Below are 19,821 nucleotides of genomic sequence, written 5' to 3'. Positions count from 1 at the left end.
GAGAGCAAAATAACTGCTGATTATCAATCATTCATTCATAGTTATCTATATTTTCAAAAGGTGCTTTATCATTTACATGATAATGAATGAAAAAATTGGTTAACACTTGGCACATCTTACAAGACAGAGAAGAGGGGGAAAAATAGTAGAAGAAAGAATTATGAAACACAAAAAAAAAAAAAAAAAAACACTATGCAGTTAGCCATTAGTGAGACATTTTAACAATAACTGATAGAGGAATGTTGACAATATGACCTTGATTTCCAAAAAGACCAATTCTCCCAAAGCTGGCAACAGAACTGTTCGTAGTTGCATTAAGGTACACACTTAAGACCTGTCTTTCCCCATATACAATAGAAAAGTGCAGTGGAACCACCTTCAAAGACACCCCGTACGGAGCACTCCAACCAACGGTGTAAGTTTCATTTCCAGCAACATTGATCACTGATCTTTGTATTGTTTTAGACTGGTTAAGTTTTGCTATCATGATGGAAGGCAAGTTCAGGTCAGCACCACCCATGGTATAATTATAAACCCAACAGTTTTGGCCAGTGTAATTCAAAACCACAGGAGCTGATCCATTAATGCCACAAAGAAACATCATGTAGTCATCATAACCTGTGACAAGAAAATGCTCTAGTTAGACTTCAAATAAGATTTGGCAATTTTCATGGAAGCACTTGGCACAAGCCAAATAATTTCAATTGAGATTCAGAATGCCAACAAATAGAAGAGAGTCACAATGTTTTATGTCTTTTTTTGGATTATTATCCATTCTTTACAAATCATCATCTAGTTTTACCTTTTGCTTTTCAACAGCTAGCAATGGATTCAAACCATATTATGTTTAGCAATTCATAATAAAGTACCAGGTGCATTTGCACAACTTAACTCATTGAGAGGAAGACTATTGACTTGGAAAACGGACAAAGCAAGGAAGATGACATTACTGCCTCACTATTTCACAAGCGCAAAAGCTTAGTAAATAAATTATTGAGAAGTTGGGATAAGGGGCAGGGTACAAATAAATGAAAGCCTACAAGAGCACTTTTAAATCCCAACCTGAGGTAAAAATATAAAAGAAATTGATTAAAAAGTGATGACCGGAAGAAAGTTTCTAACTTTAGAAAAAGCCCCCTGCCTACCCATCTCTTTCTTCACTATTTCTACCCATATTAATATAGGCCTCCCTCTGACTCCCACTCTATCAACTTGAATTAAATCACTCTCTCATTAGTGCAACTCTTGCTAGTCTTTATCTAAATAGGAGCCACCTATTCCTTTGAACGAACAATTTCATTCCTTATCCTATCTTTCCTATATTTACATGCCTCCAGCTTAGCCTTCTTGTTTCAGCTACCCTTATTATATGAATATAGAGCTTCTTAATAACCAAACATTCAGTACCCTAGACCATATTTGAATCCAAGGAACAAAGTACATGACAAGATCAAGATCACAACCAAATTTCCATAATTTAGATAGCCTGAAACTTCTTGACTAATAAAGCATATAGGCTTGATGTAATTAGACTTACTGGAATCAAAAATCAAACCCGGATTGAGTGCCGCAGTTGCATTCACAAAACCACTGCCCATGTCAAAGGGAGTTGCTGGAGACTGGTTTAGATCTGGGTTGGCATAGGCGCGCTGAGCCATTATTGGTCCACCATTCTTGTCATGTGGGATAGCAGTGGTGGAAAGGGCAGATGCAATGGCAGAAGGACTGAAACTGGGGAACTTTTGCTTAATAAGTGCGGCAAGTCCAGCAACATGAGGGGCAGCCATGCTTGTCCCAGACATCATTGCAAAGTTCTCACCTAAATTGTGGAGAAAAATTATAAATTATAAATTAATAGAGAATGTAAGTTTTAAAAGAATTGGTAAACTTGGAAACTTATGGATTAAAAATTATAAAGTTGATCTAATCCTTATTTTTCTTTTTTTGGTGATATATTTTCCCTTTTTTGGTTCTAGATATGCAGGCAATCATAATGGCAGCATTTATTGTCTGTGTATTCATACCTTGAAATTCAACTGAATCAGTGCCAGCAGAACTCCAAGCAGCCCATATTGAATTTCCAGGAGCTACCAAGTTGGGTTTCATTATGTCAGCATCATCAAGAAAACCGTCTTCTGGATCTGGTCCTCTAGCAGAGTAATACATAACCTTTGGAGCAGCATTGCTGTAATTTGCTTTTAGTCCACCACAGATGCTTGCAACTGCCCCAAATTTAATAATTTTCTTTGTGAGCTCATCTCTCTCCAAAGAAGAATTGTAGTATTGGAGTAAAACCTGTTACATAGATCATGAATGTAAGAGAGAGAGAGAGAAGAGGTTAATCAAGAGCACATGGCTAAACAAAATGTGCACACTCATTATCAAACACACACAGACCCCAAACCTTGGAAATATCTGAGGACGGAATAATGATCCCAGGCATTTGCAATGGAACTGGATTAAGCTGAAAACCAATTACAAAGGGGTCCATGTAGAACACAACACCAGTTGCACTGAGGTTTTTGGCTGTTTGTAAGGCCTGTTTGATAGTTGAGAGCCCAAGCACAAATCGTATTGAGTAGCTACAGATCAAGAGGTTCCCTTGGACGAGATCCTGATTGAAGCTACTGGAGTCTTGGCATTCACCCACATACATATCCTTGACCGTTGTCGTCTCATTGTTCAAAGCATGCGTTGCAAGAATCAGTGTGTACATTGAGCCATTTGTTCCCGCTGAACAAACAAGAAAAAAAATCAGTTTATCTTCAAATCAATTGGTTACATTCACAAAATGCATCCAAGTTGTAAAGCATGCATCTAGAGGTAGGCCATAGAATCCTACGCAAGGAGCTGTGCAATATTAACATGATTTGAAGGTGAAAGTAACTGTGCAAATAAATAAATAACAAGAACAGGTAGGATTCATAACAACTAGTCCAGATTACATCTTAATCATAATATTCAGGTTACGGACCACAATTACTGTATAGGTACTACCTAATTATTGTGCTCAAATATGAAGAGGGAGTTCAGGTTTCTCATTTACATCTAAACTGCTTCTTCTTGGAGTAACTTTTTTGTGGAAAGAATGCTGAAGTTACTCCATCTTGTAAGAGATTAGGCAGCAGCTTCATAGGTATCTAAATAAAAAAATGAGCTGAAAATTGAACTGCCTATGATCTAAATAAATGAAATTAGAAACTATCCCTTCCTTCCTTTAGAATAAACTATCCCAGAGAAGCTCCAATTTTTGCACAATGAGCTACAAACCAGGTTCCAGCCCTCACCTTCAATTCCCAATGTCTGTTCACATGGATATGATAAACTAACACTTGTCCCAAAAGCTTAAGCTTTAGGATGAGGTCAATTTAATCATTCAACCATTATTCTAATAGCATATAAGTTTCGGCTAAGACTGGACATATAAGAATGTTATCTTTGACATCCCTATGCCATGGACAGAGCCCCCATCTTCATAAGCACTTGCCAAAACTCATAAACCATAGAAAGCTATGTGAGAACGTTTAAGGTGAGAACTGCAATCCTGGTTGCAACTCATACTTGTCCTTTTCTTTGAGTTCCAGTAGAAGACAGAAGCCATCTATAATGAAAAGTGCTGCTTTTTCCAGTTTTTTCCTTTTTTGATAATTGCAACTCTAAACAGCTTTAACTTCTATTCTTTTATAATTTTGCATATATCAGCAATTGATGAGACATGCCACATCCTCATCAGATCCAAATGTTGATTGGCTACCATATAATGGACCTTGAATTGTTCAAAATAATGACTGGTTTATATTCACTTTGAAATCTTATTCCCCTGCGAAAATAGTAGTTGCTTATAGCACAGATCAAGAATCTATGTATTTGTTACATGGTGCACTATAAATAAACTGAAGGGGGATGAACCAGTTAATTGGGGAAAAAAAAAAAAAAACCTTACGTGCAAGCCCAACTCCATTAATGGTTAAATTATTGCCAAGGACTATAGAGTTACTATAGACTCTGTCGTGAGATACAGCACCAACAGTATTGATCCACGGACTGAAGGAAGACATGCTCTTAGGTGATGGTCCAGTATTGCCTGCTGCTTGCACAGCAAAAATTCCAGCCTTTACAGCAGATAGCAATGCCATGTCTATGGGATTAAAAAATGTTGCAATACCAGGAGGCCGCCGATTGGGGGTGATAGATAAACTTAATATGTCAACCCCATCCTGAGCTGCCTGCATATTTATGTCATCAAGATCAAGACAGTGCATATTTGGATAGATACTTATGGCTGACTTTTACATAGATAAGTTAAAAACTCTTTTCTAAGCAACATAAATACAATGATTGACACCCACTGTATGACAAGTACTCCACTGAAGATATTGTGAACCAAAAACACACGATAACACGAATGCAAGTGGTTACTGACAAAAGATATGCAACCAATAGTGGTTGTATTGATGAAATAGAACTTGAAACCCATAAGGGGAAACAAAAAAAGGCAATAGGTCTCACAACTACAGTAGGACAAACAGAACAAGAATTAAAGCTTATTGTTGAGAGTATCAAATGTTGCCATGCTAGGTTCTAAACTACCAAGCAGCTAAGTTAGTTGGGAGACAGAAGATCAATTGCAGAAAAAAGACCAATAATATCTACCTGGTCTATGGCAGCGACTACATCTGCAGCAAAGCCTCCAAAGCTCCTGTACAATGCCTTGTAAACAGCAATGCTGGAATAATCGGCATCTAGTTAATACATAACCGCATAAATGTACATATAAACATTTATAAAAGAGGTAAATTGATGTATGCTGTTAGGCATTAATATAGAAATCCTAACGCTTGCTTTCTTTATTTGTTTATGAAGGAAAACACTATTTTCTAGTTAGTTTTCTTTCCTTGTTTTAGTTCAATTACGTATAAGTTTTTAGTGTGAAACTTCACCAAATTACTTGTTTTGGGTAGGATGAAAAGTTGTTTTCAAGTGAATATTTTGAGGATGAGGTGGCCTGCACAAAATGAGAGGAGTAGCAGAGAACTTAAACATAAAGGAGAGATATACAAAAGCTAAGGAGCATGCCAGGGATGAATGAAAACGAAATCCAGCACTCTCTTGGTTTGGAAGGAAGGATATGAGAGGAACAGGCAGTAGGAGAAAAAAGGGGAGAGCAATGGAACCTACATTTATTTTCCATGAATTTGGTAATCCATGAAAGGCAAATTTTGGTCTTAGGTAGGATAAAATGAAAAACAAAAAACCCCTATCTAATGATCCTTTCAGTACCATTTTTCTAAAGGAAGGAACACCTCCATTAGATGGAGAACTGGGGTGAAGCATTAACCCAAGGCTTGAACAAGGCCCTAAGGACCCTTTTCTAGAGGCAAACGTAGATCACGCAATGAGTAAAACATGCCTGAATAAACTAAGGAGCCTATTACTATTGACCCATATATGAGTGCCAGGCACACAAATTTAGGCCAATTCTTGACACCCAGTCAAGACTGTCAAATTATCTAACAAACTCAAGGGCTAAAGCAAACTGTACTAGACCATTAGTACCTAAAGAAAGATGTTAGGTGCAAATCTATGGGTCCAATAATTTATCTGTACATCCATATACAGACGCATGATCCACCTGTGGCCAGTGAAGAAAGTGGAGTGTTTTCTCTATACAGAACATCTATGTACTTCTAAGATACATATCAACAACAATAACAAATCAATGCTCAGATCTGGACTTATTACTGTGAACGAGGAGCCATCCCGCTGGCATTTCCAAAGTGATGCCCAGCAACTACCACTGGAACTCCATGGTTTCCTGCTGCAACTGAAGCCGTGTGCCTGAAAATCAAGATTAGACTCGTCAGTGGCTTCTTTTTTGTTTGTTGAGATTTTAAAGGCCTTCTGGTGCATGCATAGAAGTGGAAATCCATATCATTGATTCATCACTTGTGGAAAGTGCTATGTACTGCTATTATAGAAGGAACATATATGTAATGCTACATAAATTTTTGATAAGTACGTACTGCTACATCTGCCAGGCCTGTCCAAGTTACATTGCAGATTAAACCATTGGGAAGACTAATAATTGTTTTTTAATCATAATTGACCACTCATGGAAAGTGGAATCCTCATTTAAAAGACTCGGCCAAGCCAAAAATGAACTAATAAAATAACCAGGTATAGAATAAAGCTCTTTTCCACTACCTTTCTTTCTGACCTTAAAAGTATTGATTTGTATGGATGCAATAATCTTTTGCCTCTTTCTTTGTGTGTGTGTGTGTGCACGTGTGGGAAATTTAATACTCAAGATTGATTAAGATATATCCCACTTCCACCCTATCCCTTTTACCTCTTAAACCAATGTCTAAGTTGCAATCAGGCCGCAATAATGCAAAACCAGTTCATATGGCTGCAGTTGAACATATTTAAGATGAGTAAAACCTAATCTGGATTCCAATTTCAAGATTTCAGTACACTTGGCAGGCTGAAATTGCTTCCAGAAACCAGGTTAGCTCAGAGCCTTTAATAACTCATGGAAAAGAAGAATTTGGAAAAAGGAGTGCAAATTCACAAAAATACAAAAAGACCACAGAAGTCAAAAACAGTAAAACTATGAGACAATCAACCAGGATATAAAACAAACACTCACGTGCCATGGCCATCACCATCAAATGGTGAAGCATAGTCCTGAGTTGAATTGAAAATCCCTCTGGTTATAGCAGATGCTGCAAAATGGCGGGCCCCAACAAGCTTCCTATTGCATGAACCAGATGGAAACTCCCGAGTAACCTCACAGATGCCAGAAAAATGAGCCGGAACTGGATATGGATGTTCAGATATATCATCAGCAAAGCTGGGGTGTGTTGGATCAATGCCAGTATCAACAAACCCTATCACGATTCCCTCTCCAGCATATTCAAAACCTCCGTCTTGAATCCATGCCCCATTTGGTAGTCCCAAGAACTCTGGGGTATGGGTGGTTGCAGTTTTAACAGAGAAATCCAATATCACATTTGCCACTTCTCTCCTCTTTGAAAGCTTGTCTGCCTTCAGTTTTTCCAAATATTAATAGAGATAACAGTCACAAAGTGTAAACATTTCTACAAACATGTAACGCCCCAAGAATTCACACACAAACACAAAACTCATAATTTTAAATACACAATCTTTTCCAAGAAAATATAAGCATCTACATTAATTATACAGTATCACCATCTTATAGCATTACAACATACAAGTATGATCATGGGCAGAGCTAGGTGTGGCTGAATAGGGGCAGTATCCCCACTGAAATTTTGAAACTTTTAGGTTTGGCTCATAATTTATAAATTTTTTAGAATATCTATTGTTTCATTCACTTATATTTTTTCAAGATAAAAATAGGCTCACTTTGTAGTACTGAAAAGTTATGAGATTTTATTATCAAACAAAATGATAAGATTTCAATCAATCTTCTTTGTCCCACTTTTATATCCGTTTATGTGCTTCTTATAGGCTATGTTCTATGTATGTATTGAGTTACCCAATTGTATGACCAAATATGTCTGCAGCATCAATTGATTTCCTAATACACATTGAATATTGTAGTAATTAGGTTTTCCTATAATAAACGTGAATAATTTAGAAGATAATTTAAATTGTTCAATTTAGGACTTCTAATTTCATGTTTTCCTATGATGAATTTCTTAGTTAGACATCACATTGGTCTAAATGTTGCTAATTATAGTCAACTCCTTATTAGTTAGTATAAAATTCATATTAGGTTCTCTTTTTGAAAACAGATATATGTGAATATAAAACAATTATAAGGGGTATTGAATTATTAATTTTGAATCAATTATGGATAAATATTAAGGCAATCATGCAATGTTTTTGGAATCCAAAAACACAATCAAGGGCAAAATTCATATTAGGTTCTCTTTTTGAAAACAGATATATGTGAATATAAAACAATTATAAGGGGTATTGAATTATTAATTTTGAATCAATTATGGATAAATATTAAGGCAATCATGCAATGTTTTTGGAATCCAAAAACACAATCAAGGGCAACGGTAATAGGTTAATGATTTGTTCCAGATAGTAACATACACACATACACTTTTTGGAAAACAATATCAACCAAAAATATGGTACTTGTTTATAGAGTTTGTAATTTGTATCCACTTAGGGAAAATCCTGCCACTTAGTACTTCAGAGTATGATGATAGAATAACATTATAACAATGAGGGAGAAATTTGACTTATGCAATACCTGGTGTGGGGTAACAAGGACAGCAAATCCATTGATCAAGTAGTGGTAGCTGTACAACTTCAGATATTTCTCCCCCCTTAACACCCGCTTCAATAATGAATCATGAACTCGAGCAATATGAGAACCATACCTCCGATCCGTTCTTGAAGTATTTCTAAATCTAGAAAGGATACAATTAAAAGCATCATTGTCATGTTAAAGCTCCTACTTTTACAGACTAATTGAAAAGGACAAGCAAAGACTGGGAATTTAGGATAGATACAGAAAAGAAAAGCATAAATTCCAGCCCAAAAAAAAAAAAAATGATCCATGCTATCCGAATTATGGCACTGGGCAAACAATTATACAAGATAACATCTTTTAGCAAGGTAAAGCCATCACTATTTTACACTTACTATATGTGAAGAAATTATTAAATTAACAAATTATGAATTTATGATAAATACAAGATCCACACTTTCGTAAAAGACAGTTTCCAAATAACCCCACGAAGAAGACACCATCAGACAGCCCCAAACTTCCACGTCTTAACCAGTCAAAAGCTACCAAATGAATACACTAATAATTCAAATCTTTTCTATGGTCTAAAAAGATAGAAATACAAGACCCAATTCATAAAATGCCCAATTTCAAACGGTCAAATTTTGAGCAACCATTCCAAGAGGAAAATAACACAATAATGAATCGTATACATGAAGAATGTAGTACCTTTTACCACAACTCTGGACCATAACTTTAACACAATCAATTAACACCCACTAAAAGGTGTACAATATAGCATCTTTCTTTTCAATAACATATCAAAATTACCAATTAACTCGAGCTGCTGAACACTACTGATAATTACACCACAACTGTAAACTGTACACATATAAAAAGAAAAAAAAAACAATAATAAAGAAATAAAGTACCTTGGTTTGTGAATATTCAATCTTTCCGAAGGAGAACCATGTGTGAAGTCGCTTCTCAACTCACCATAGTAATGAGCAGCAGGAGCTTGTCTCAGAGTAACAATATACACATTTGCATCAGTGCTTTCAACATGGCACAGACTTTTCATAAACATCCCCAAGCAAAGCACCACCAATAGACGCACCCAGTAAATGCTGATCTCCATTATCTCTGAACAAAACAGTACCAAAAGTTTGGAAATTTTGCTGACCCCAGAAACACTTTGAGCACAAATCCTCAGCAACCCATTTTGGTATTCACCATTCTCAAACCAAAGAGAGAGAACCTTTTTTCCAGAGTGTGAAGAAAAGAGTGCTGCTGCTTCAAAAGCTTTCGCACTAAGCTTCCACTGATAAGAAAGAGAGAGAGAGAGAGAGAGAACCCTTCTGAGTTCTGATCACTTTTTGATAAAGCAAGTAAAGAGTAGTATAAGAAGTGGTATAATATATAGTTGGGACATGAGAGAGAGCATAGAGAATCTACAAACTTTCTTGGGTGCTGTGAATTTGAACGTTTTGTTTAATACAATACAAAAATGATAAAAAAGAATGCGACGAGAAAAATGAACGTTTTCTTTTGTTTTTATTCTAAATTTTTCGACTGTTGGAGGATTTAGCTGTCCTTCCGTGCAAACTAAAAAAATACTATTGTTGTTCTTTTCCTATAATTATTTTTGGACGTTTTGACCTTTGATATGTAATTATGTATGATTTTTGAAATTCAGAAAATGATATTGTTCATTTTTTTTTCTTTGTGAAGTATTTAACTCCATATAATTTAATCATAAGCAAGTTTAAGGGGAGAATTTGATATCGCATCTATATCAAAAAGTAAACTGTTAGTTAGACTACTATTTTATTATATATAGATTTGTATTTTTTGTTTTATGTAATATATAAATTTTCAAAGCAAAACTTTTGTACCGATTGTCATATAACCATTAAATAAAACTGTTAAGAGTACTTCTCCATCTTATCTCAGAATGTATATATTCTCATAGTTATTAATTACTCCTATTTCTATAATGTGTAAATTTTACAAATTCATTACATCTATACGTTGTGAGAGAAAGAATGCATCATTCCATTTATGAGATAAAACAAGAAGAAGTGCTACATTCACAATATTTTTATACCATTTTTATAACAAATCATAAGTGGTAACTTGTTATTGGTTATAATTTAAGTCTACAACTTAAATTACTTTTTTGTTCACCCGTAACAGCCAATAACAAATTACCAATTATGATTTGTTGTAAAAGTGTTGTGAAAATATTGTAGACAGTAGACATAGTAGACATAGTATTTCTCTAAAAGGAGTTTATTTTTATTGACTTAATTTATTTGAAAAAAGAAAAAGAAAAAAGAATAGAAATATAGCTATACTCCAAATGAAAGTAAACCTTAAAAAAAAAAAAATTAAAAAAAAAATCTTACAAAAGTAGTTCACAACTAAAGTGTAAAGAATTCCTAAATGGAGAGCTAAAGGGGAAGTTGGACTCTGTATGAAAAAAAATGATTAGGTTGGGCTTTTGCGATTTCGGCTCATTTTGTGGTGCTTGTCTTTTATTCCCAACGTTACAATTTGTTAAAGTCACCCGTGATAAAAGAGAGACAGAGAGAGAAAGTACTTGGGGACTTATGGGACGGTGGTACAATAAAAGTCAAGTGAGACGCACTCTATGGCTTTGCCGAGAGCACATGTGAAAGTGAAAGTGTCCCCCAAAAAAAACAAAGAAAAATCAATGGGTTGGGTATTGGATTCTGGTTCTATGCTTTATATGCCGATGAATCTTTTTCATTCTCATAATTAATTCCCTCGTCTATGATGAATGAATTTTTATACGCCCTTTTTTACATGGTCCACACTCCACCCTCCCATATTATCTTTGTCAAACTTGTAGGACCAATGGCATCATCATCATCCACTGTTGGGTCCATTTTTATATAAATAGTCGTTAAGGTTAACTTTATGCTCTTACTGTTTCCAAAAGAACCTGATGCTACAATCATGAGTATCACATTCTCCTTGATCTCACTTGATTACCCATCACTATATATCTCACTCTCTTAACTGATTTTAAGGTTACATTTGGCATGGCTTAGTTTTATCAGCTTATTTTACTATTCAGTTTATTTTTGCTATTATTTATGGTCTCATTGTAATTTTTGATACTATTTATGGGTTTCACTGTACTATTTCAACTAATTTTTACGTTTATTTCCAGTACTTTCAGTAAAAAGTATCCTAATATGATCAAAACAAACTCTTACCGTTGGCTCTTGTTCTATTTGGTGGACATTTTATTGTACTCTCATGGTAAAAACTTAAGTGAAATCTTTATTGTAGTTAAGCAACAAAGAGTCTTTGGAATTGATGCAAGTAAAATTTACATGAGTGATCATCTGAAGTAAACTACCACCTAAACCAATTTGGATAAAGCATTCTTCAAAAGACAAGTACTCAATAAGGTTGGGATGGATAAGGGAGAAAAAAGTGGAGACTATAATGGAAATGGAATACTAATGGTTATTATAAAGGAAAGATGCCCTTTGTAAAGTTGAGCCTTTTCCAAGAATATAAATATTATTGTTTTAAACATTATTGTTTAAATTTTGAGTATTTAGTACGAATATAAATATTTTTATTTTTTGCCTAACCCAAGCTGATCAAGTACTTTGTAAATTTTTTTTAGAAAAAATCCAAAAAAACTCCTTTTCATATTTGAAAAATAGGTTAAGCCAAAGATATCTACTATATCTTTATTTTTTTGTGTGGCTAAAATAATATTGTTCTCACATGAAAAAAAGTTATAAAATTAATTTTAAAATATATTTTATATATTTTTTGTGTGAGAATTTATTTTCAAAAATCATTTTTCTAAAAATATTTTTTCATTAGTTAATTGCATACTTAATGACAATTCTTTAATGGAACTGGACGAAAGACATGTATTGAATATATTTGAAACTTAGAAGACTCAATTGAACGAAAGTAAAATTAGAAAACTAAAATGATGCAATTTGCATTTTAGTCTTTTTTATTTTTATTTTACCTACTAATAACCAATCATCACATTAGTATTTTCCTTATTTTTTTTATTAGGTAACAAAAAAGGCTTTTCTCTTGCATCTTCTTCTAATCTCTACTCTGATAAGTAGGTTGTTTATTTCTTGCAAGTCCTACTCCTACCTAACCAAAGATTGATCATGTTATGATTCCTCCTCTTCAATCCCTCGCCTACAAATATAATAATTTGCATTAACATGGAAAAGAACCTTGTGTACTTCTGCAAGCTACACAATTTTCCGATGTTTACTTAGGCCGAAGACTAACTCAAAGTTTTTACAATAAACCCTAGTTGGTAGAAGGATTTCACACAACTTAGCTCGGTTTGACTCGTTCAGTTTTTCAATTACCAGCTCAATCCAACAATCGATAACTAAGAGAAGATTCATTCATAGCCAAAGCTACAAAATAGAATGCCAAAGTGAGGAAAAAAAAGACATTGAACTAGAACATTACGAAAAAGAAGTCTAACAAGGTAAATTGTTGTTAACACCATCAGTGGTTGAGGATCAAAGAGGCCAGGGGCAATTTTTTTTTTGAAAATTATGTATTTTCCCATATGATGTAAATATAATTACAAGTAGCTCCTTAGAAAAATACAACTTGACCCTTCAATTTTTTTTTAAATGTGGAATTAAATGGATAAGAATTTGTCGTGGGATGGGTAGTGGAAGAGAGAAAACATTTGGCATACCCAGGTGTAGTAAAGGCCAAACGGCCAATAGGGTAGTGGGCAGCTCTGAAAAGGTGTTCACAGCAGACAAAAATGGTTGGTAAGTAACAAGGGAAAAAGAGAGAAATCAAATAGGGTTAACCCAGTATAAATAGGAACAGTAGCCACAAATGGAAGGGAGATAAGAACTTAGGCAAGAAACAGAGAGGATTGAAAAGGAAATAAGAGAGAAAAAAGAAAGAATGAAGTAAAGGCAATAAAAGAGTGAATATGGCAGAAAAAGCATGCATCAATAGGCAATCTTTTCCCTTCCTCTTGTAACAGACCCATACTTTGTAATCCCAACAAAACAAGAGGTAGCTATCCAGGCCCATTCTCCAAATTGCACAACTTTAATGGCATAGTTTGTCAATAAGGTTGTCCAAGTTGGGGTTTAGATTCTTTTTAGTTCACTTCCAGTGGGAGACCCATCATTTACATTCTACTGCTTTAAATACGTTAACTGTTTTCTCTCTTACTAGCCTTTTTGCCATAATACATGTACCAATATAATCATATACATATGTACGGATATATGCGTATTTAAACATATGCATTTGTTGTTATTTGTTGTCTTTCTTTTGGGATGTTTGTCTTATGCATAAACTGGCCCTTTAGCAAGGTCATGCTAGAAATAGTGGGCCACGTCCAACTCTCTAACCCATAGCAGAAAGGACCTCAACCTAAGAGCACAAGGAGCCCCTACACCATTCAAATTGGGATTTGATCTGGGAAGTTGAAATTTTGGTGCTTTTGATTGTTTCCTTGGCCTTGATATGGATTTATTCAACTGAGTATGAATCAAAATTCGTTCTTTTAGCTTGTAGTTCCTAGGGTTTTAGGCTGTTTTTGAAGGAATGAGTGGTAGTATGACTTTTGAATGAATTTCAGAGGTGATTCGGTTGGTAGCAACAACAGTGGTTCGCCATGACAGGCGATGTTGATGGCATCAATGGCCGGCACTGGCAAAGGTTGGTGGTGGGGAGGTATGGTTTTTTTTTTTTTTTTAATGGATTTTACGTAGTTGAAATAAGAAAAGTTATAATGATAGGATTTAATTAAATAAGTGGACATCTATTATATTTTTATTGGCAGAATAGGAAAAATGGGACATAAGATTTGGACTCTTAAAGAGGTGCCTAATCTTATGTATGAGGCCCATAAGAGAGAGAGAGAGAGAGAGAGAGAGAGAGAGAGAGAGAGAGAGAGAGGCACCCAAAAAAATGCAACTAAAGAGAGAGACATACCTTGGCATTAATCAATTCAAGAAAGAATCGAATCTTATTTTTTATGGAGGCATATTGCTTCAAACTTCGATCAAAAGTTTCTCATTTTCTTTGAAGATGGATGCAAATTTAAGTTGGAGTCATCATCTAGAAAGGTAATGGGCATTGAAGAGGAGCCCAAATCAAACCCATCATTAACCGTTGAGCAAAACCCCAAATCTGGCCAGCCCAAGCCTAAGTTGGATTCACTAGTTGTGTCCATTGGAAGCTTCAAATAAGATGGAGAAGAATCATGCCTAGTGTCATTAAGGATTGCTAGAGGCCGAAGTTCTCCTGTAATTGATGATGAATCCAAATTATAACCATCACTATGAAATATTGAGTCAAATCCTAAATACTTTCCACCTCCTAAACTAGAGTCAAACCCATTATTTGGTGTTTCCGTTGGAAGCTCTAAATTAGATGGCAAAGAAAGTTGCTCAATGTTATCAAGAACCAAGGGAGGCCAACCATCTCCAGCATTTGAGTCATTATATCCAATGCTTGCAATTGGTGATGAATACAAACCATACACATCACTATGAGTCATTGAGTCTAATCCCAAATATGGTTGTGTCAAACCTGAGTTTGTTTTCATTGAAAGCCCCATAACTCCTACAATGTTGAAATCCCTGTTATCCATATCTGAACCATAAGAAGTGGAGAACAATAATGGCAAAGGTGGGTTTTTGGTATCTCTAGGAACCAAGGAAGACTCACCATCAAGTGTAACACTAGGAAAGGGCAAGTAAGGCACAGCCATCTTGGCCCCTTCACATTCATTTAGGGGTCTTGGGACAATGTTGGAGTGAAATTGGTGTTGCATTCCTGGTTCACCAATCAGCATATTTTGTGTCTCCGAAGTACTTGTAAAGCTAAACATCGCTGGGCACCTCTCTTCTTGTGAATCATCATCAACATTTTTGTAGTAGTCATGGAAGATACCAGATTTCTGAGAAAAGTGTGTGCATTCTACATAGACCCCCCACCTTTTTATGATATTGGTAAGATTTATTGGATTGGGAGAAGAAGAACTTATCGTCCAATTCTCAATTCTCCATATAACCTCAACATGATTTTGTTCAAATAGATTTGAGTAATTTAATTTCTTCAGCAACGCTTGATGAGATATAGAAATTAACCACAAATGATTAGAAATTTCTTTCATAAAAATTGAATCATAGAAAATTTTTTCGCAACCATTGATGGAAAGGTAAACCTCACAATAACATTCACCTATATATGCCTCTGGTCCAAAAGCAATGCAAACAGCGAATTTTGGAAACTTCCGACCAACCTGCTGGAATGATATGGAATTTCCAACACTTTGATAATTGAACCACTTTGGAATCTCAGTTCCTGGTACTATAATTTCATAATCATCATCCTCATCTTCGGATCCATAATCCTCAGTTTCAGATGAGAAATCATCAAAGACCGAGGAAGAGAGAACAATCTCATGCAATAATCCGCTTGATGGTCGAGGATCAACAATGATGTCACTTATTGCACTATCGCACATTCTATCAGGTAGCCTTAGAATTTCTCCAAACTGCAAGCAATTAGCAAATTCAAAAAATTACACTTTGGCAAATCTATTAATTTATTTGAGAATGTAACAACATTGTTTCTCTAAAATTGAGAGAGAGAAGGAGAGACCTGAGTTAATAATTTGCTTGATGATTGTGGATCCAACACTAGGGAGTTTTTTGCATATACTCTTCTTATAGATTGTGGAAGCATTGGAATTTCTCGAAGCTGATTGCAATTGTATATTTGAAGTTCCTTTAATTTAGTAAATCTACTAATGCTTTTAGGAATGGTAACAACATTAGTTCCAGATAGACATAGATATTTCAAAAAAGGGAAGTAATCAGGCTTCATAAAAAAGTCCAATTCAATTATATTTTCACAATCGCTAAGATTCAGATGTTCCAACCCCAAAACCCCATATCTGGAAAGGCTATCAAAAGAATTGCACACTGGTCTCAATTTGGTGGTAGAAATCCATAATTTCTTAAGCATTTGCAATTTATAGATGCTGTCTGGTAGATCCCTAAGGTTTTGACAATTATTTAGGTGTAACTCAGTTAGACTAGTGAGATACTCAATTGATGAAGGCAACTCTCTAATACCACTCCTTTGCAAATCTAAAGACTCTAAGCATTTCATTTCTGGATGAATATTAGGAAACTTCTCAAGGCTTAAGCAGCCCTCAAGATCAAAAACATCAAGGGATTTCAACATGAGGTTACTTGGAAGAGTTTTAAGTTTTTCACAAGATATGAGGTACCATCTTTCAAGCTTATCAAGAAATCCAATAGACTCATGAATTTCAACTAAGTTTCTACAATAACGAAGGTCCAATTTCTCTAAGTTTGGTGCGCATAAGTTAGGTAATTTTGTGATAGATTCACAGTATTGGAGATTGATACCCTTCAAATTTTTGAATTGGGACCCCTGTAGAAAGGAAACAAAAATCTATATTTATATCCAACAAACTTTAAAATCAAATAAAATTTCCATAAAAAACCTTTAAAATAAAATATAATAAAATTAAAATTCATAAATACTAAGAAGCATACCTGTTCAAATAGTGTCTCCAATCTAACTAAATTTTTACAACAAGAAAGGTCCAGTTCCTCTAAGTTTGGAGCTAATAACTTAGGTAAATCTACAATGGATTCACACCAGCTGAGGTTGATAAGTTTTAAATTTTCAAACCTGATCCCCTGTTTAACAAAAAAAAAATTCAAAATTTATCTTTAACAAATACTAAAATAAAATTTATTAATTCATACATACTAACAATCATACCTGTTTCAATAGCTTCTCTAGTCTAATGCGACTATGGGGCATATCGAGTGCAACAAGTTGTTGAGGACAATATTTGGATGGTAAGGAAAAAGGAAATTCATGCCATTCAAGCAACCTTAACCCGTTGGGGAGATATTTAAGTTCTTCACAAATGTGTACATTACGAACTATAAGAAATTTGAGATTTTCCATCCTTTTAAAAGCTTTAGCTTCCAATGACACCATTATTGGTTTAGGTGAGCACCACATTATGCCTCGAATTTTATTCAACCCCTAGTTGGACAAAGCATTAGTCACACTACATATTAGAATTTTCCAACAATATAAAGATTTTTAAATTTTAAACAAAACATATATTACTAAAATTATATTTTTTATTCAACAATAATAAGGAAATCAATAAAAAAAAGTTCATTTGAAAAAAAAAGGTGAAACAAAAGAATTTATACCATATTTCTGGTTAGTACTTCATGAGCATCTTTATAACACCATATCCTGCTACGATTTTCAGGTTCTTCTGATTCTTGTTGAACGATTTCCCTACCCATTTGTTGCAGCAAGTCATGCATCGACAATTGGCCAAATTGATCAATAGTTAGGAGACACTTATCAATAAGTCTTTTAATACCATAATTTGGATATAAATTACAAGCATCTAATATATTTACAACAAAATCCTTGGAGAATCCCTTGAAGAAACATGCGATATCGAGAAAAATAACCTTTTCAGTTTTTTCTAGTCCATCATAACTAATTTTGAGTTTTTCTTGTATTTTTTTGTGAGGAATGTTTTTATACTTTTCTAATGCACTTTTCCATTCATGTATACTTTTGCCACACAAATCAGAACCTATTATTTTTAGAGCCAATGGAAGGCCATTGGCATAATTTATAATTTGCTTAGCAAGTTTCGAATAATCCTTCTCAAGTTTATCTGTTTGGAAGGCATGCAAACTGAAGAGTTCAAGAGCTTCACTTTGATTCAATTCCTTAACCTCATAAATTGGATAATCTTTACCAAGTGCGGTTATTAGATGTTTGTCTCTTGTTGTTATAATGACTCTACTTCCCAAAGAAAGCCAATTACATTCTCCAAGAAAATTTTCTATCTCTTTCAATTCATCCACATCATCAAGAACTAAAAGAATTCTTGTCCGACAAAGTCTTTCCTTGATCATATTGATTCCTTCGGATACACTGTCCACCTTCAAATATCTATTTCCTGAGATCTTAGTAAGAAGCCTCTCTTGTTGTTGGATTATGCCATTGGTTGTCCCTGAATTTTCTCTAACATTCTCTAGAAAGCAACTTCCTTCAAAACGATCAATAATTCTGTTATAAACAGCTTTTGTGATTGTAGTCTTGCCTACTCCCCCAAGGCCACAAATGCCTAGCATGCGAACTTCATATGAATTCATATCTAAAAGCAATTCTATAGCCTCAACACGAGAATCTATTCCAATTGGGTATTTTGCAACAAATAATTGCATACGATTTGATTTGGTAATTGATATCTCTTTAATAATTCTTTGGATGAATTCAAATTCACATTCAGTGCAACTGCCAATTACAAAATATAAGAAACATATAATAAGTTGGAACAACTAAAAATATAAATATGAAAATGAACTAAATTCAAATTATCTTTCTCTTTCAAAAAAAATTCAAGATGTCCAATTTTGTGTATGCTTAATGAAAGCAAAATGCATGTAATTTAAAGATTTGAGAACTGTCTTTAATTTTAGGTTCTTCCTTATTTTCTCTTTCCTTTTTTCTTTAGGAACTTAGTTGTAGTCTTTTAGCATATAGTTGTATGGAAAGTCCCCTTGGGTAAGGAAACAAATTGATTGGAAACCCATTTCAAATTCTTGAACGACATGAGATTAAGGTTCCATTTGTTTAGGCATAAAACGGTAACTAGTGCAAAATGTTTCAATTAAAAAAAAAGATTTTCAAGGAATATATTTTAGTTATATTTGCTTGTGTTCTCTTGAAAATGCTTTTCTAGCATTTGGCTTAAATAAAAGATCACATATATTTCTTTATTTTTATATAATATTAAATAGCAACTTTAATTAGCTACTTCAAATATTAATGTAGAACTAGACAACTACACTCTAGTTAATAAATAAACACAATCAAAATAAAATTATTATAAATTACACTAATGAGCACAATAAAAATAAGACTGCAACAAAAAAGAGTACTAAAACAATTAATAAAAATTATTAATTAAGCTTATACATTCATATGCATAATTAGTTAATTACAAACTCTTAGATGTTGTTTTTGGGCAACTTTTAAAAGTTTGGGACGATTTTCTTAAAGTTTTGAGGCATATCGTGGTCATTTTGGAGGTTTCAAGAGATATTTTAGTCATTTTGGTAGTTTTTAGGGGGTACTTTTGTCACTTGATGGTTTTAGAGATATTTCTATCATGTTAAATATTTTTAATGTATTTTAGTCATTCTAGAGGTGTAAGGACTCAATTTGTAATGATTCCAAACCGGTATTGGGTTCGTACATTAAAGGCTCAAACAATAAAATTTGTAGAGCGTGGGATGAAAGGCTAGGCCTCGGTCACAGGACGGTGGTTGGTCATGGTGTTCAAGGTAATCGCACTAGGATGAACCCAGCGTATCTAGCAAGACTTTTTTTCGGCACTGCCTGAGTGGCTCCGGTCCTTAGACCTCGTCCGAGGAGCTTCCTGATCTTATTATTCTCCTTTTTTAGGGCTCCATGGTCTGGGAGAC

At 34.4% G+C, this 19,821-nt stretch overlaps 2 protein-coding genes across 2 annotated transcripts; both read right to left on the bottom strand.

Annotated features, from left to right (window-relative positions):
- LOC126726793 (subtilisin-like protease SBT2.2) lies at positions 1-9,632 on the bottom strand. The gene is made up of 10 exons (XM_050432154.1): positions 9,166-9,632; positions 8,255-8,414; positions 6,650-7,047; positions 5,743-5,838; positions 4,654-4,726; positions 3,944-4,226; positions 2,405-2,733; positions 2,025-2,295; positions 1,538-1,819; positions 1-618 (listed from the first exon to the last, which is right to left on the bottom strand). Exons 1-10 carry the CDS (start codon positions 9,369-9,371, stop codon positions 206-208), a joined length of 2,511 nt encoding a protein of 836 aa, XP_050288111.1. The 5' UTR covers positions 9,372-9,632; the 3' UTR covers positions 1-205.
- A 4,671-nt stretch (positions 9,633-14,303) lies between these two features.
- Positions 14,304-18,707, bottom strand: LOC126728595 (TMV resistance protein N-like). Its single transcript, XM_050434393.1, has 5 exons — positions 17,518-18,707; positions 17,069-17,341; positions 16,837-16,983; positions 15,911-16,711; positions 14,304-15,803 (listed from the first exon to the last, which is right to left on the bottom strand). The coding sequence occupies exons 1-5, from the start codon at positions 18,556-18,558 to the stop codon at positions 14,304-14,306; spliced, it is 3,762 nt and encodes a 1,253-aa protein (XP_050290350.1). The 5' UTR covers positions 18,559-18,707.
- Between the last annotated feature and the right edge of the window lie 1,114 nt (positions 18,708-19,821).

The sequence above is a fragment of the Quercus robur genome, chromosome 5, assembly GCF_932294415.1.
Source record: "Quercus robur chromosome 5, dhQueRobu3.1, whole genome shotgun sequence".
Classification (NCBI taxonomy): domain Eukaryota; kingdom Viridiplantae; phylum Streptophyta; class Magnoliopsida; order Fagales; family Fagaceae; genus Quercus; species Quercus robur.
This window is presented reverse-complemented; position numbering and strand designations above follow the sequence as displayed.

Bases quoted from the DNA above. Each gene is read 5' to 3' on its own strand.
- LOC126726793 (XM_050432154.1), bottom strand. From the start codon at position 9,371: ATGGAGATCAGCATTTACTGGGTGCGTCTATTGGTGGTGCTTTGCTTG. The intron at 4,727-5,742 runs GTAATAAGTCCA...CGATTATTCCAG, and splicing joins GGGATGGCTCCTCGTTCACA to CATTGCTGTTTACAAGGCAT. The intron at 1,820-2,024 runs GTATGAATACAC...TCCACAATTTAG, and splicing joins TGATTCAGTTGAATTTCAAG to GTGAGAACTTTGCAATGATG.
- LOC126728595 (XM_050434393.1), bottom strand. From the start codon at position 18,558: ATGCAATTATTTGTTGCAAAATACCCAATTGGAATAGATTCTCGTGTT. The intron at 17,342-17,517 runs GTATAAATTCTT...TTGTCCAACTAG, and splicing joins AAGTACTAACCAGAAATATG to GGGTTGAATAAAATTCGAGG. The intron at 15,804-15,910 runs GTCTCTCCTTCT...AATTGCTTGCAG, and splicing joins CAAGCAAATTATTAACTCAG to TTTGGAGAAATTCTAAGGCT.